At 36.2% G+C, this 18,471-nt stretch overlaps 2 protein-coding genes across 3 annotated transcripts; both read left to right on the top strand.

Annotated features, from left to right (window-relative positions):
- The first annotated feature begins 4,037 nt into the window (after nt 1–4,037).
- Nucleotides 4,038–5,482, top strand: LOC129574395 (uncharacterized). Of its 2 annotated transcripts, XM_055456380.1 has the most exons (3): nt 4,038–4,207; nt 4,502–4,622; nt 4,973–5,482. In XM_055456380.1, the coding sequence occupies exons 2-3, from the start codon at nt 4,526–4,528 to the stop codon at nt 5,254–5,256; spliced, it is 381 nt and encodes a 126-aa protein (XP_055312355.1). In that variant the 5' UTR covers nt 4,038–4,207; nt 4,502–4,525; the 3' UTR covers nt 5,257–5,482. The 2 variants fall into 2 exon arrangements, with proteins under 2 accessions (XP_055312355.1, XP_055312356.1); XM_055456381.1 differs by lacking the exon at nt 4,038–4,207 and having other exon boundaries at nt 4,483–4,622.
- Nucleotides 5,483–15,989: 10,507 nt separating this feature from the next.
- LOC129574453 (uncharacterized) lies at nt 15,990–17,031 on the top strand. Its single transcript, XM_055456505.1, has 5 exons — nt 15,990–16,342; nt 16,435–16,534; nt 16,617–16,700; nt 16,771–16,943; nt 17,028–17,031. Exons 1-5 carry the CDS (start codon nt 15,990–15,992, stop codon nt 17,029–17,031), a joined length of 714 nt encoding a protein of 237 aa, XP_055312480.1.
- The last annotated feature ends 1,440 nt before the right edge of the window (nt 17,032–18,471 follow it).

Below are 18,471 nucleotides of genomic sequence, written 5' to 3'. Positions count from 1 at the left end.
CTGAAGCAAAGTCTTAGAACTTCAGCAGAGCTATGCAGCGCACTGTAATAAAATGTACTAATTTGTACCAAATTGTACTAAATTTGGAAAATTGGTCCTAGTGCATTTCCAGCGACCAAACGAGCGCGCGAGTGAAAGTCCTCTGCGCTCCCCTCTCCACCTCTGTGGGCACAACCATTTTTTCACAATCAGAAAGAAAGATAAGAATGCTCAAACTCAAATAAGCAAGTAATACAGAAGGTTCTATGTGATCCTCTCTACGTTTATATTACCACAACCACTTTTATTCAGTTTGTATAATATGGTTAGTTTTATTTCTGTTGTTTATTATTGTTCAGTACATTTTAGCACAGCTTAGTACCATTTAGAACGTGTACTGCCTCCCAAAATTGCTAGGAATCGCTGGAAATGCACCAGAACCATTTTTTCAAATTAAGTACAATTTAGTACAAATTAGTACAGATTGGTGCATTCTAGTACAGGGCGCTACATAGCTCTGATGAAGTACTAAAACTTTGCTACAGTGATCAATGCTTTATTTGCAACGGCTGAGAATTTATAGGCTTACATACTGAAAAATGCACACCTGTCAAAAAATAACGGTAAATAATAAAATTGCAAATCGCACCCTAGAAATGAAATGAAGTGACCATAAGCAATCTAGAGCAAAAAGAAAATCAAAAAAATATTCATATTCCAAATAGTTCTGTAAAGTAAAGTTGTGCCGTCGCATTAATTTGCTTCTCGTGACTGTGTCGTATATCATTTGAACTGTTATGGCAATTTAAGTTTTATTTCCATTTTCTTCTGTTCTTCTTCTCTTTACTCCTGTTAATGAATCATAAAAAAGCGAAGTTTACATCAATTATTGTTGATGCATGGACACGAACATGGAAGAAAAAAGTTGCAATGTCAAAGAAAAAAAAAATGATAAAAGAAGAAGATTCAAATCATTTTGTTGGTCATATCAAATGAATCTTTGGCTCTATTTTGAATAGCAAATTCAATCAAAATGTTATTGTGTTCAATGAAACCGATGAAATTCGATCAAGGCAATCAATTCCATTCGGCTCCGGCTGTTTTGGCAAATTTATTTTGCCAATTGAAGTGGCCATAGGCCTTGGACTGAAAATCCAGAAATTGTACAAATGCCTGCGTGAGGACGTTGAGTGGTTATATTATTGACCGTTTTACTGCCGATCGATATCGCTTTTGAGCTCAAACTGAAATCACAATCACTGATCAGAATCGTTGAAGGAAAACAGTGCATGTCTCAACTCTTTGGCTGACCTTGACGACGACGACGACGACAACGATGACTTATTTTACAAATCAATAATTTTATACGACAAATGACTTAGTTCTGGATGGAATTGAATTTTTGATTGTTCTGCGCTCTCGTTTTGAATTCCTGATAGTACGCAATGTAACAGTATACTCTTGGCTACGAGTAGCTAAAAAGAAACGTTAGTAAAATTCCCGAGTATACGGTCATCTGTTCGGGATACACTATCTTATCATGTTTTGTGTGTTGGCTCTCTATCTCTCTCACTCTCTGGAAGATGCGCACACGAGGTGATGACTCATCGCGCGTTTATGCGATACGACAGTCGACACACAATCATTCATTCGGCTCTCTCTCTGTGTGTGTTCATTTGAATATTGGACAATTAATAAATGATTTCGTCATGGGTTCTAGTATTCCAATCACAAGTGACAGCGTAAACAACACAATCACGTGCATTTTGATCTATTAATAAACAATTAGTTGAGTGTGTGAATATTTGAAGCTTTTTCTTTTCCATTCTCTCTCCCTCTCTCTCTCTCTCTCTCTCTTCGTTTCTCTCTTCTCCTCTCTTTTTTACTACAACAACTGATCTGTTTGACGCACTGTCGTCGATAACTTTAACTGGACACTCGAAATGTATGTATGAGCGAGAGAAAGAGAGAGATTTGAAGATTATTATGGGAAATGAGCAGACATGGTTGAACCGATTCGCACTTGTTATTCTTCCCAGAATCAAGTGTTCGTGATCGATTTTCGGGTTCAAGTGGCTGCACTGTTGATGCACAGTCCCTGAATACGAACAGACTTTTGATTGGAACATTTGATAAAATTCGACGTTCGTCAACACAATTGCAACGAATATTGCGCATGAATTGCGCTGCCACAAACAATGAACCAAATTGCATTTGCATTTTATAGTGCATGCAAATGGAAATCTCAAAAGTTTTTTTTTATTTTTGCAGTGATAAAATGTACATGAGCCGGTAGACGGTTTTTATTGTTTCTTTTGTTGTTGGATTTGTATTGCTTTTTCTTTCTCATAACTAAAATGATAACACTGGAAACGTGTTTGTAACAATTAAATCCAAATGAAACGCACACAAAATGCATTCAATTTGATGCCATTCATATACATGGGTATCATTTTGAATTCAAAAATATTTAATCTAAACTATAAATTCGTTTTGAGTAGCAACCATTGACGAGTTGGCCTCAACCGAGAATCGCTAGTATTGTGTCGAATTGACACTGTAAATGGGCACAGTAACGCCAGATACCATAATACCTAAACGCATCTATTCCCATTAAGACTTGATGTTATGAATTCTTGAATTGGCTTCAACTTATTGATTCGATAGATAAACTTGCTTGGTCTTGAACTTTGAGTGACTTAATTTTCAAGGGGGAGGTGCAATTTTTTCCACAGGTTTGGAAAATGATCTGTTGAAAATTTAATGAGATAATTATTGTAGCCGGTTTTTGTGCATTCTCAAAACATATTCAGCCAGTACTTGGCGGTATGAATAAATGAATAAATATTAAGTTTTCGCAAGTTTTCGTAAGAAAAGTCATCATTTCTTTGAAATCATCATTTGTAAATGGGAGACAGGCTGACAGAGGAATATTATCCAATTTTTTTTTTACAAGACGAGTAAATTTTATTTAATATGTTTGGTATTTTCATTTTCTACAGTTGCATATATCTGATTTGCGAAATTCAAACTATGTTTAACATTCACCAATCTCTAGACATAAAATTCAATCAAAATTATATGAAACTTCAAGGCAAATGGAATGAATGTAATAAATACGAGGGGCTTATTTGCCATCGCAAGTTACTACTGAATCGCACAAATTCATATAAACTGACTCGCGAGTCCTACCACAAAAAATACAGCGTATTTATAACAGATCTACGAATCAACGGGATTCAACGCGATTCAGTCGAATTTTTCTTTCGAATTCTTAAGTTATAGTGACTCACCATCTCATCATCCTACATTTTTCGTATTAACAAGTGAGATTCGCATGACACATAAGCCCCTCGCTAAAACTAGCCAATGTTTGGTATCGATCAAGAAAATTGTTATAAGTGATCAAAAAGACCGCATCCAAAACCATATTATTGGGATGAGTAATCACTTTTTGGCACAAAAATCGTTGAACACTCAAATATTGTATGTACTTAAAAAATGGAGCGTATTTCAACGGTTCTTGAATAGTTTTGTATCATTTCAGACGTTTTCAACTGAAATTTCCATTTCTATGGAATTAGGAATTCTATGAATGAAAAAAAGGACAAACAAAAAAAAATTTCGTCACTGCAAAACCAAACTGGCCCAAAATTCTATTTGATTGACAAAGAAAGTGTTTGTAAATAAGTCGTAGCTGATAGATATAGCAAAAAAAAGTGTGTCTCATTGCAAATGTATGATAAAATCTGTTGAAGCGGATGAAGTGTTTGACAATGCACGGCTGCCAAAGTGCTTGAAAAATTGCCGCCGCCACTAAATCTGGTCTAGTGATCAAACACTGCCGCAGAACGCGTTCACACACCGCGACAAAAAGATAATGCTGAAACAAGCGTCCGCAAAAAAAATCGAGTAATTACGAAGACGAAATAAGTGAAAGAAAGAAACGAACGAACGAACGACGAAAAAAAAATCACCAAACAACATCGCACATGTGTCTGTATATTCAAAAGCAAAGCGAAGAAATTGTTATTATAAAAGCAATCGACTTGTTCGAATATGTAATCAGTCGTTGAAAATTAAGTAACCGTTAAACAACGAAATCGTTGAATTGTCGATCGATCGCTCTTGTGCGCGCGCCCGTTTACACTCTCTCTCTCTCGGAAAGAAAAAAAACGCAAAATATCAACAACACCCAACGTTCAAACATAGAATAAAACAACAAAAAGTAAGTGTTTCATTTGCCGCATGCAGTGTGTGTGCGTGTATGTACGTGCCTTTTGTGTAAAAATGTGTGTGAGAGAGTATTGATGTGCTCTCTACTAGCGATTGTTGGTTACAAATTATTATTTTCGGTTAATGTCAGTTTGCATATTTGATTATAAATTTTATTTGGCGTGCAAACATTTCGAAGCGAGCGATGTGTGTGTGTGTGTGTGTGTGTCTGGCTTAGATGATTATGAACAGTTTTTTTTATTGTTGTTGCAAGAGTGTGAAATTTATTTAATTCATTTACCAACAGGAAAACATAAAAATAACATCAAAAATGGAATTCAAATTCAATTCACTCGTTAGCACCGTGATGTTGGTTGCTGTTATGTTCGCCATCGCAGCTGATTGCGCTATAATCAGTGATGAAACCAGTAAGTTCCATATAAATGAATGAAAAAATAACAACAAATTCATCGTTGTCTATTTGATCCCCATTTTTTTTTCTGCAAGTTTTGATCGCGTTGTTGTAATACAAGTTTTATTCGTTTACAAAAAGATTTTTATTTCATAAAATTAAGAGAAATGATCGGAAAAAATCGAGAAAAAAAACTTGAATTAAAAAAAAAATTCTAGAAAAACGGCTAGAACTGTGAAAAAAAAACCAAATTGAACGAGAAAATTGCTGAAAACATGAAAAAAAATATTAGAACGAAACAGAAACCAATCAAGATATCCGCAGCTAACAAAAATCAAACTAAAATTTGTTGTATTCATTTTGCAGTTTTCGACTATTATCAGGGTGTACCGATTTATAAGCGAAGCCGTGAATGTTCGATGCTCGGTGGGCAATGTGTCCAAGAAGGTGATTGCGCTAAAGGTGAATTAAGTCACAAACGTGGCTTATGCCCCGACCGCGAAATGGGTGTGGAATGCTGCTATAGAGTCGAACCACGTCCAGCTCCATGCGAACAGTATGGCGGTGATTGTATGGATGGTTGCGGTGACGGTGTTCGTAATGCGCTTGGAGTTTGTCCTGGCATTCAAAAGTGCTGTATTCTAGTCTAAAACAAGTGACAAGCCAACACATACACACACACACACATAAGCAACAAAACCAACGTCAAACTTGTCCATTATCATTGATTTTTTCCTTTTTTTTAGTTTTTTATTAGAAGACACAACAAACGAAGGGCTCTAATTTTTAAGCATTTTATCTAGATATTAAAGAACAATAATCAATTACACTTACATTTGAATGTCAATACAATTTGTGCAAATTGCTAAAATATGATTCGTTTTTTTGTTTGTTGTTGTTTTGTTTTTAAATACAATGTGATATTCATTGACACAAATTTGACCTGAAACACTCACATGCTTTCAATTGAATGACGCATCGGTGCGATCTTTGTCAACTCATTTTCAATAAAAAAAAAAATTGTGATTGGAACACGAGATTTGGAACATCCCCATCAAAAATTATACGTAAACAATTTGTTTCGTTTACAATATTATGATTGAATGACAAGAGCAAGAGCATTGAGTGTGATCAAGATTTTGAGTGTTGTGAATAGAGAACGAGAGAAGAAAATTGGGAACGACAAAGAGGGAGAGAGAGAGAGAGAAAAAGGAGAGGGAGAACACGCGCAATTTTAAAGAAGACAAATAATAATCATTTGAAAACAAAACTAAAAATTGATGATGATTGAATAGTGATGCGTAAAAGTGATTTCATCGATATGACCTAGTCAAACGCGCGCTCGCCGGGGGTCAACATGTGATATCAATTCAAAACAAACGAAAAAAAAACGGCACAAGTATTCTCTGCTATACATTTAAATGAAATGCGCTGTTTAACCCATTTTTCTCTCCGTTACTCGTCGCCCGTTTTATTTTTGTGTCGCAAAAGAGCCGATAAATATTGGCTCTTGTTTATTTTCAGCTGGTACGATTTAAATTTGATTATAATGCTGTTGGTTGCTGTTCTTATTCGTTTTTTTTTCGGCCATCAAATCAACAAACGATGACGCCACCTTGGAACTTTCTACTCAAATAATCACGAGCTCAAAGTCGGAAAATCCATTCAAAACAACATATTGAGAAAATAATTTTTTTTGAACGCATTTAGCGTTGGAACTATTGACGCTGGTGGTGTACACCTGCTTTTTATATTGATTGAGCACATTGAATGACCCGTCAAAATGGTAATGGATGCGGAATCCGTTAAGGTGAATGTCGAATTGTCAGCTTCTCAGCAAATTATTCCGAAAAACTAATATCTTTAGTGAGATAGAGGGAGAGTGAGAGTGAAACTAATAATTTCACTTCGAAAAATGCAATAATAACTGTGACGTAATTTACTGGAAGGGTTTGCTAACCGATATGTACGAAAAAAAATCGTTTTTCCATCATTATGTTGAGTGTTAGATTCTTTTTCCTTCCTATTTCAAATGAAACCAAAAAAAACCCATTTTTCAAACAAATGTCTCATCACTTAGTCATTATTACATGATAATCGTAGTAACTGCATTTCTAACGAGAAGAAAAAACTCCATCAAATAGAACTGAAGGTCGCTATGACGAACTTGACATTGAACCGATTGATTGGCTCATTTTTATTTACATGTGGCGATTTTGTGGTTTAATTTTTTTATTCGAAACGAACTGAGCTTTGTTTTGCTTTTGGACTTTTCGGGTATTTTAATCGCATGCACTCGCTGATAAGCATTCGCTAGTGAGAGGCTAATTTATTATTATTTACGCTTTAATAAGTTTTTTGCGCGGTAAAATGTAGGAATTAATCATTTGGACGCGATTATTAAATTATTGAGCCAAAACCAAACTTATGCGATCAGCATAAAACTTTCAGGATCTTATGTTTGGCCGAAAAAATTGGGAACGTATTTTTTTCTGGTTTTTTAATCGAAATTTGCATGTTTACTAGAATCAAATTCAAAAACATCAATTCATCCAAAGCTTCAGCTGTTCATGTGCGTTGCGTTGCGTTGCGATGCGATAGAAAAAGCACCGTAGCTTCCGAATAACTGCCACTAGATGACACTGAACGTTTTGTTTTTTGTACGCTTTGCTTCGCCCGAACTGGTTCGACAATAAAATATTTACCGATTCTTCAATTAACTTGAATTGATATGTGATATCTAATCCAATGATATGCGACCCTCTATGATATAAGTTTGTTCGTTGATATGAGCCAGGGGAAGGCATGCAGAGAATAAATGCAACAAAAAAATTGGAAAATTTTAATACAACAAAGACGTTCAGCATTAAATGCCGTTGTTGATCCATTTGCAATGCTATCATTTTGTAAATTTATTTTTTACATTTAAATTAGATCAGAAGAAAAACCTCTTGACGAGGTTAAAAATGAGTGACGCTCCTGCATAGATTTGCTTCTACAAAAAGACTGATATCATTTTAAGTGACGCTGGGGATGCTAATATTTATGAAAACGATGTTTCAAAGTGTATTTCGCATTCACTATTGTGAAAATTTATTCACAATAAGGAAAAATATGTCGCGTCACGACTTTTGTATTTACTTTTTAAGTATTGTGCCTTGTAAAAGTCAGAGGTCTATTTCACGTGTTTTCCGAACAAAAATGTCATTTTCAGTGAAAATAGAGCAAGTTGAAAAATTCACTTCAATCCGACCTATTTTTCGACCATGAAATTCCCTCAGATCGCATTGTGACCACTTTTAATCGATTGCTCGTCGAAAATTGAGCGGATATGGTCTTTCGTGAGCCTTTTTCAGCCAGTAGAACGTATTTTTGGCAGCAATTTCATCGTAGAATGCGACTCTTCGTACAAATTCCGTTCATTGATGAATTGCCTATGCCCAAAACTTCGAAATACGAATTTTCCCGGATATGTGGCATATGCCGTTTTGTTCGTATGGATGCCGGCTACAAACGCTCAGTTTTTGGTTGAAAACTCTTGGGCCAATTTTGAGTAATCGCCATTTGTGTGAAATTTAAGGGGATCGATTTTTCATAAAAATCGACTTTTCTCTTTTAAATGACGTGAAAGTGGCCATGTGTGTATGGAATGTTTTGAAGGTCTCCCCAAATGGCTAGCAACTAGTTTTGCCAGATTGATGTCTTCGTTGCTCTGGGCTGAGAAATCGACGTTTGTAAAAGTCGGAGATGTTTTGGGGCCAAGAGCTATAGCAAATTTTCTCGCAATACAGAGAGTCATTTTGACGGTGGATTTCAACGTGACCCCACGCCAGCTACAACATAGGCATAGCGGCACGGGAAGTTTGGGGGGGTCAAAAAGTGGACAGACGCGCAGACGCACAAAATGCTTCACTTCTGGAAAACCAAGTACTTACTAAAAATGCCCATAACTTTTTTGTTTGTGAACCGATCGGGGAGTTTGGACCGGCATTGGATAGGTGGGGACGTGCAACATTTTTTGGACACCCCCACATCCCCCCTCCGACACCCCCTTGCGGGGGAGGGGGGTAAAAAATTGGGGCTAATTTACGGAGCAAGGTATTTTTGAGCAGACAGGCTTTTTTGGCCAGTGTGGTATGGCGTTTTCGGCTATTTGGGCCAAGGCCTTTCAAACGGCCCCTGGCACTCCGGGGCCCAAGTACCGCCCTGCGAAAATAGCATTTGAGCTGTATATATACCAGTGACGCAAAAATGTGCATTTTTTGACATTGTGGCTAAAAATGCACAGTATATGGAGCGTCACTGGTCGGACTACCGTCCTCCGTGATAATTGTAAATTGAAAAATGATATCGAATTTAAAATGATTGTGAGTAATTCAACTAAAAAGAAGAATATGGGCAACACTTGTTCTATAAGGATTTTTTTTACATTCTGAATAATTTCTAAGTTTAGTTGTTTCGATATTTGAAACGATTAAACTAATTAAGATTAATTACTACCAATAGCCGCACTTAATTCTCGCTATTTATTCAATGCATTCGCTGTGTGTCGTTTGCAATATATTCAATAATTAAGAAGGATCACATCGCATTCATAGTGGTATCACATATATTCAAATGCAAGCTCCCCTAACTGTGGGAACATATGGTGTGAATCCAAGGTGATTGTGCCACCTTTTGTCAATAGCTAAACCAACTGTCACAAGAACGGAATATATGGACACATAACAGGGATGGTAGGTATAATTGCACATCAATTGACACCCATAGCAGAAAAGAACAACTTATGAGCTCTTTATCCATAGCTGAGACGAAAAAAAACTTAGAGCGAAAAATAGACAAATAAAGTTGACGAGCAAAAGTGACACAACTCAGCATTGAGCGGAAAACAAGTTTTCTGCATTTTACTCGCTACTGGAAATAGATAACGATTAAGTGTCTTCGGCATTATTGTAGAAAATAAAAAGAACTACAACATAAGCCGAAGACACCTAGTCGCTATCGCTTTCCAGAAGCGAGAAAAATGCGAAAAAACGTCTTTTCCGCTCAATTCTGAGTTGTGTCATTTTTGCTCGCAACTTTATATATCTCTTTTTTGCTCTAAGTTTTTTTCTGTCTCAGCTATGGATAAAGAGCTCAAAGGTTGTTCTTTCATTCTATGGGTGTCAATTGAGTCAAATGAAATGTATATTGCTTTTTTCCACCACAAATCACTAATTATTTAAATTCGGTGACAACTGTTGGAAAAAAGAATTGAAAACTTTAACTTTATCCACTAATCGCTCTTAATGCCTTATAAATATTGTGTGTGCATGAATATTTCAATCACTCTGTATTCTCTATTCTTCTCTTTGCATACATTTTTCACAGCACATGTGTCTCAAAACAATTGTAGTAAATAATTTAATGGGAATCGGCATGTTTTAGCTGAAATTCGAAGAATGTTAAACATTTTGGGAATCGTTTTCGCAAAGTCGAATTTCTATATAATTCGTCGGCTAAATGGGAACGGGCTAGTATAAGTTGGACTTCGAACAAGGCCAGAGTACCCTCTTCGATTTTAACATTAACAAAATTATTTCGATTCTGTCTAATGCTTTTGAAAGATTTCAAAAGTTACTGAAAATCGTTTTTAGCTTCGGGAATTTTTATGCTTTTGATTTGAAGTCTTTTCTTTCGAATTTAATCTTTGGTTTGTCGAAATTAAATAATCTTCATTGAACAAATTCTGGGTAGCGGTGGGTGACCAGCTCAAAGACGAACGTAAAGTGAATCTTGAACCTGTGTATTTCATCAACAAAATACTGTGAATGACTGTGACCTGTGATTGCGTTAGTTCGCTATTTTGGGACCTTTTGAGTTTATTTTGAACGTACGTTATGATTGAAATCAATGAATTGGACTAGTCAGTCATAGTTAATACATTCGGCTGATTAAACCATCCAACTTAGTGGTAGTGATTCAAAAATTTAAAGAAAAATATTGACTCAAAATAATTAAAATTCGTATTGAAACATTAATTTCATGTGATAAAAATTATAAACCGTGTGAAAACTCAGTATTTAAATTGCAAAGATGGCCTTCTGAATGTGATATTCAATCAATAGTAAAAGTTTGCTACTTGAACACAACCGTCGCTGCGTTTCAATAAATCCAGCTATTTTTACTGATTTGTTTCCTCAACCATATTTGATGAAATGGTTTTGAATGAGAAATTGAAACCACTTGCGGCGTTCGAATTTCTTAGAAGCTTCCTAACCATCAGAACTGATTGGAGTAAAAAAACTCCAAATCAGAAATGGTGTTACTTCTATACCTTTGGGAAAATATTATCCAACCTAGTCGGCATACCATTGTATGACGAAGATCAGACAATTCCCTGGTACTCATACTGCTCATTTGCGGTTGGTGGCACTTATGGCGTGCTTGTTATCTACACTGCATATTATTACAATATGCAAGGGGAGATAGAAAAGTTCCTTCCATCCACTTGCCTCTCCGGAATCGTTTGTTGCGTGAGTTTAATAGAAAAAAATGATATATTTTTATCATTATATATACACAGTGGAACAGCCCCAAAAGAACTTGACCGTGACTATGCGGGGACGAAAGTAGACCTATATCTGAGTAAAACCCCAGCTGGGTTTTGTCGAATTGGCAGGGGATCTCATTTTTTCGACTTAGGCGTTTTTTCAATAACATGGTTTTTCGGCAATATAGACTACGTCAAATTTTGTTCAATAAATCGTTCATTTCTGGTGATAGCTTATTTTTGTCTTTGGCAAAGTTATAGCTGAGAGTCCAATAAACAAATTTTATGAACATTTTACACATGAAAAATCACATCTAGTAGGTGCTGTGGAGCAAAATGTCGAAAAAATGGACGATTTTTTCAATTTTTCGACCATAACTCATAAAATATCCGTTTTTTTTGTATTTTGTCTTCGTCATTATTGTAGCTAGCGTCAAACTTAACAATTCTCCTGAACACATTATCCCAAAAAAATCACATCTAGCCTACTTTTTTGGCTCAAATTCACTTGTCGCTACCAAACGATATCATCGAGCATTTTCGGAGTTCTATAACTTCTCAACTACTCAAAATAGAGCAATAGTTTCTGAAGCAACTTTTTAGTATTTCTCATGGGCTTTGCAGACCAAGTACTAAAAGTACTAAAAAAGTACTAAAACGTACTAAAAACTACTAAATCCTCTCAATGGTTCCTAGACACCTGTAGGTGATGCTGCGTATTACTAAATAGTACTAAAATTGACAGAATTGAACTGTTACAGACCCTCATGAACGTTACTCGCTGAAATATTTGGATAAACTTTAAAAATATTACAGTCCAAACAGCTGAAAAATCCACGAGATGTACGGGGCCAATATTGAACTAAATACCGATATTTCAGCGAGTAACGTTCATGAGGGTCTGTAACATTTCAATTCTGTCAATTTTAGTACTATTTAGTACTACGTAGCATCACCTACAGGTGTCCAGAACCATTGAGAGGATTTAGTAGTTTTTAGTACATTTTAGTACTTTTTTAGTACTTTTAGTACTTGGTCTGCAAAGCCCATGAGAAATACTAAAAAGTTGCTTCAGAAACTATTGATCTATTTTGAGTAGTTGAGAAGTTATAGAACTCCGAAAATGCTCGATGATATCGTTTGGTAGCGACAAGTGAATTTGAGCCAAGAAAGTAGGCTAGATGTGATTTTTTTGGGAAAATGTGTTCAGGAGAGTTGTTAAGTTTAACGCTAGCTACAATAATGACGAAGACAAAATACAAAAAAAATGGATATTTTATGAGTTATGGTCGAAAAATTGAAAAAATCGTCCATTTTTTCGACATTTTGCTCCACAGCACCTACTAGATGTGATTTTTCATGTGTAAAATGTTCATAAAATTTGTTTATTGGACTCTCAGCTATAACTTTGCCAAAGACAGTAATAAGCTATCACCAGAAATGAACGGTTTATTGAACAAAATTTGACGTAGTCTATATTGCCGAAAAACCATGTTATTGAAAAAACGCCTAAGTCGAAAAAATGAGATCCCCTGCCAATTCGACAAAACCCCGCTAGGGTTTCACTCAGCTATAGGTCTACTTTCGTCCCCGCATAGTCACGGTCAAGTTCTTTCAAACTTTTTGAAAATTGTTCCACTGTGATATTAATAAATGGGCTCATTAGGAAACCATCTAAAATTATTAGAAAAACGTCTAAAGGATTTTAAAACCCGTCTAAATTAAATACAATTCATTTTAAATCAAGAAAATGGAAAAATTTAAGTCACGAGACGATACGGTGAAACTAATTCAATTTAAAAAGCGATGTTCGATTGAAAAACGCCTGCTTATTCATTCCTTTTTCATCTTTTATCTCTAGGGGAGAGGTTTGTAAATTGAACATAGCTAGCTATTTTGTCCATAACAAGTGGCTGATTTCAAACAAACTGCTTTTGCACGCACTGGACAACTACTATGATTCTTGTCAATTGAGAGCATCAATGTTGTAGTATTTAAGAATCGTATCGTTAAGATATCCAAGTATAGTTGAGAACTTTGCATACTGTCATTATCAGTCGAGTTCTCTATACATTTGGTTTGTCTTTTTCTTGTTCTGAAAAGTCAGCTTGAATCAGTTTGATATAGCAAAGGCAGCAAGATATCGGATTGTTCTGCCCGACGAGCTTGTTTGTAATCTAAGAGTAGACGATTTAGATTAATTTTGCAATTTCTCTACGATTTTTTTCATTTCTTCAGACGATTTTCAAATTCTTCTTAACGATTTCGTTATTATCTTAGATGATTTTTCCACACACAAAAATATAAGCATTTTTTAGACGATTTTTTTCAATTCTTTTGACAAATTCTTTAGACGTTCTTGTTAATTCTTTAGACATTTTTCTAATATCTTAAAATGATATTTACCGAAAAAAATAGAAATTCAAATTAGATGCACACAAGCAATTCGCGCGAGAAACTGGGGAATATTTGCTCCTATACGGAATAAACATAGAACACTCTGTATTGGAGTAAACGTGTGTGCGTTCACTCCAGTTCAGAGCGGTTGTGAAACTTACTAACACATGCGCAAGCCAAGCACCAGTTCGGACATAGAAATATGTTTACCTAGATGTTTTATACTGTATAAATATGCGAAGCATAGACGCGTACGGACGACCGTGCGACGAACGTATCAACAGAGCCATCGTTGTTTGCTGTGTACTGTATTCATACGCACACTTATGCGTGCGTCTCGCAATGTACGATCGCCCGTTGATACGTTCGTCGCACGGTCGTCCGCATGCGTCTATGCTTTGCATATTTATCTTGCATATTTCTATGTCCGAACCGGTGCTTGGCGCAAGCTTGCTATTGACTCTGTAGTGGAGTAATGTCAATACGTTTATTCCAGTTTGGTGCAAACCAGCGTACTATGGAATAAATGTATATGTCTTTTTCCCCTACTGAGTGACTACCAAGCTTGCGCATGTGTTAGTAAGTTTAACAACCGCTCTGAACTGGAGTGAACGCACACATGTTTACTCCAATACAGAGTATTCTATGTTTATTCCGTATAGGAGCAAATATTCCCCAGTTTCTCGCGCGAATTGCTTGTGTGTGATTTTATCAATTCTTTAGACGAAAAACATTTGTTCCTTAATTAATAAACAGGGTGGCGCACTCGAAGTGTAACTGAAACAGAAGACTATAACGTTTTTGTTTATTGAGATTTTTCATTGCTCTAAAGACAAGAGATGTTGGAAAATAATTAAAATCTTAGAACCAGCTTCCAGATTTCAATTTCAGTTCCATTGGATTGAGTTATACCCTCCCATCGACTATTTATTTAAACGTGTTTGCACGGAAGTTGTAGTTTTGAAAGAAAAAAATTGAACTTCGGGAAGAAAGCTTATACAGCTAGTGCAACCACAAACCACAAAAGTGATTAGATTCTAGTTCGTAGAGTATTATAAAAGAACTCTAGTCATTATTGGACCACTATCACCCATGCACAACTCCTTTTGAAGGTCAGAACTGTGACAATCCCAAATTATTGAATTTTCTCTCCACTTTCTCCATTCTGATCACACGTGTGCAGGGGGGTATTCCGGTTTTACCCCCCCTCTAGGATTCCAAAATGTGGACCCCCCCCCAAGCGATTTGGAAAATTTGACACTAGATAGAATCGATTTCCAAAAGTGAGGACCTTTTTTTTTTAGGTCTTAACTTTTTTTTCGACACCCATTTATAAATTTTCAGACACCCATTACAAATTTGACATCCCCCCCGGCAAAATCATTTTAATCCCCCCCCCCCCCCAGAATTTTTGACCTTGCACACGTCTGATTCTGATCCCAAAATAAGGAATTCATGTATTGTCATTGGTACTGGGATGAAGATTGGAGCTCTAAAAATATAAACCTGGCTATAGTTGTACCAAAAGATTCCATAAAACACTAAAATTGAACCCATTTCGAAAGAAAACCATGCTTCGGTGAAAAACAAAACGGCGTTCTGGGGCTCATTTTGGTCGACTATTGGCTGTCAAATTCAATAAAGAAGAATAGGGTTCCAAGGACTTTTATTCCTAAAGTATATTACAAGGCACTGTTGGCTCACAAAAATACCAAACATAGGTTATCTTAATGTGAAGACTATAGCCAGAATGAGAATGAATTCCAAACACCCACGTTCGTGCAGGGTCTATGTTGTTGAATCGCAGTCTTGAAGTCATAACTCGATCCAGTAGAACTGAAATCTGGAAGCTGATTCTAAGATTTTAATTATTTTCCCACATTTCTTGTAAAATAATTAAAATCTTAGCACCAGCTCTAAAGAGAGCAATGAAAAATCTCACAAAAAAAACAAAAAAGTTATAGTCTTTTGTTTCAGTTACACTTCGAGTGCGCCACCCTGTATTAATATGGATCAAAAAGTAATTACCTTATTTTCACCGTACGACAAAAAATATTCAAAATAAAAGTCACCATCTTCCATGCACTGCACATGTACAATGTACAATGTACAGTCCAATGGTAGAATAATGGCGGAATATACGAAAAAAGCGATAATAGCAGCATATTTTTGGAAGAAGAATAAACAGTGAGATAAATGAAAGAAAATAAGGAAAACTTGATTTTGTTCTGACGCATATGATTGACATTGCGGACTTTTTTTTTAATGTATCCATACTTCCAGTATATTCCATTTTTATGCGCGACGCTCTCAAAAGATCGGAACAAATATCATTCGTTGTTAAAATTTGCTGGTCGTTACATTTATCCTGACACCCATGACCACACGTCGCATAATCAAATCTGCCTGGATCAAATGGATATGACTATGAAAAAGTGGATTACTGAGGTAATAATGTTAAACATTGGATCGTCGTGCGGGATGGGTGGGCCCGTTTACGTTTATTTCACGCAAGGAATTCGAACAACGACAATTGAAGTGAAAATCCCGTTCGCTGAAGAAGACCCAAGCATTGAATATGCAATGAATATGTTACTTCAATTCGTTGTATATTTTCATGGATTTATCATCTATGGCAGCATGGAAATGGCAATGGCACTTTTTGGAAATGTGATAAATATATCGCCGAGGCTGATCAAGAACCGACTCAAGGAACTGTTCGAATCGCGTGAAAGAAAGGAGGTATCCGAGCTACAGCTTCGCGTGGCCTTCCAGGATATAACAAAACAATTGCTCGATTATGAAGAGTGAGATTTGATTGATTCCCTTTCAGTTCGAATGAGCAATGAAAATGGGTTGAGAAGAATGTCTGAATTCCAAACACTGTCTATTTTTACAGCTTTGTGGCGTGCCTTCGGGATTTCGTGTACTGGCGAACCTTAGTGACACCAGCTCTGTTCACTTACTCGATTGCGATGGCCATTTTCTGTCAATACACTGTAACTACCCATTTTCGTACCTTTAACTTCAAATTTAAACAGACAAAATTCGAATATCTCCAACAATTTGTCCACCTTTCAGATGGGCTTCGAAGCGGGCTATGGCATGGCTTTGATGTCGTGGGTTCAATTCTACTTCATATGTGAGACTGGACAAGATATTGAGGTAACATTATTCTGTTGTATAACATGAATATCGAATAATTTTTCAATTTACGATTTCGGTTGATGTCTAGGAAAATGGATTGGACGAAATTCTCTACGATAGCAATTGGAACTGTTTACCATGTGAGCTGCAAAAGGACTTAATGCAACTGATAAGTCAAAGGCAAAATCGAGTAACTCTAAGTTTTGGACCGTTTGGAGTTGTCAACCGAGATCTCTTGAAGAATGTATGTGTTCTTAAAATGTATTGTTGTTTTGAATTTAAGTAAGGCATATTTTATAAGAATAATTCTCTAATGATTTCATTTTTCTTATTTTTCACTTCCAGGTAACAAACAAAATCTATTCTTTTATTATGTTCTTACGTAATTTTACTTCTTGAATCATGACGCGAATCGATTGCTGCACCATCAGTTGGACACTTCTAATTTGCACGTGAGTTGTGAGCATCATTGATGCCTTGAAAGTAGCGACACTAGACTGCTCCAAAAAAAAGTTGTCTCTCATCCAAAAGGCCCGAGCCTAGGGGGATTTCACTCTATGCGAATACTGTCATTCGTACGAATGCGCGAATACTTTGCCATGCATTTGAATATAAACACTCGCAAATACTGATATTCGTGCCGAATATTCGCATTCGTACGAATAACCATTTAATGTATCTATACAGCGCATTAGCGAATACGTCCGAATATTGCTGCGCGAATGCGAATGCACTTGACAGATCTATATTGATTTGTTGTGTTAATCGTTGCAACTACATTGTTTACATTATTTCGCCAAAATGGTAAATAGTTATTTCGATCCAAATTTAATATCAATTTAAGTTGTGTTTTGTATTTTAGGGACTAGAAAATGTTATTTTCAAATTAGAAAAATATTTGAATGAAAAAATTCCGGCTGATATTATTAAAATCCTGGAATTCTGTGCATTTGAAAATGAATCATCTCTAATGTCCATTGACAACGATGCTATTATGGATATCGAGAACTATGTCATTGAAAACCCAGAAATTCTCAAAGAAACATCATACGAGAATGTGAATAGGTTTAAATTTAAACCGGGTCACCGATTGTTTATCCAGTTGCCACAGTTAATCAAGAATTGTAATCAAACGGAAACAAATTTGCAAAAAATCGGACACCTGCGACGGCAAATGCTTAACGTAACTAATGCGCTTTCTATATCAAATCCAGAATGTGTGAGAATTAATTGTAAAATTTCTGGTAGAGGTTCACCTAATGCACGTTGTAATTTTTCAAACACGTCTGACATCTTTCCACATGTTTGACTGTGTTTGACACTTCATCGCAACTGAGCGCATTCGCGACGAATACATGTGCGAGTGTTTTAATACGTTTCATATGCGGAGTCGCGCGAATGCTCGCGCGGCAGTACGAATACATGGTGCGAATGCAAATACTTATACTGTTTTTTGCGAATGCAGGATTCGTGCACGAATGATCATGTATTCGAATGCGAGTGAAATGCCCCTAGGCCCGAGCAGTTTCGAAAAATATACCTCAAAAAATAGGTTTTGTCCAAAAAAATCATATGGGTACCATATAAAAACCCATACAAGCCCCATATCAAAATTTTCATAACAGCGATTTCGGAAGCCAATTCATATCGCAACATTTCGACCTAAATCATTTTTCCAGCCAATTCTCGGCAAAAACTTATGATGAGGTTTTGTTTGGCTCGTCAATATCTACAACTTTTAGCAAGACATCAGGCCTTGAAAAGGCATTCTGGGCCAGTTACAGTGTAA

This window comes from Sitodiplosis mosellana, unplaced genomic scaffold (genome assembly GCF_009176505.1).
Source record: "Sitodiplosis mosellana isolate CC-2019 unplaced genomic scaffold, AAFC_SMos_1.0 Smas_scaffold_6162, whole genome shotgun sequence".
NCBI lineage: Eukaryota > Metazoa > Arthropoda > Insecta > Diptera > Cecidomyiidae > Sitodiplosis > Sitodiplosis mosellana.
Note: the sequence above shows the minus strand (reverse complement) of the source record. Positions and strands in the feature narration are given on the sequence as shown.

Coding starts and splice junctions, on each gene's coding strand:
- LOC129574453 (XM_055456505.1), top strand. CDS start 15,990: ATGTTAAACATTGGATCGTCGTGCGGGATGGGTGGGCCCGTTTACGTT. Junction 16,343..16,434: donor CAATTGCTCGATTATGAAGA/GTGAGATTTGAT, acceptor CTATTTTTACAG/CTTTGTGGCGTGCCTTCGGG. Junction 16,701..16,770: donor AGACTGGACAAGATATTGAG/GTAACATTATTC, acceptor GTTGATGTCTAG/GAAAATGGATTGGACGAAAT.
- LOC129574395 (XM_055456380.1), top strand. CDS start 4,526: ATGGAATTCAAATTCAATTCACTCGTTAGCACCGTGATGTTGGTTGCT. Junction 4,623..4,972: donor TATAATCAGTGATGAAACCA/GTAAGTTCCATA, acceptor TTCATTTTGCAG/TTTTCGACTATTATCAGGGT.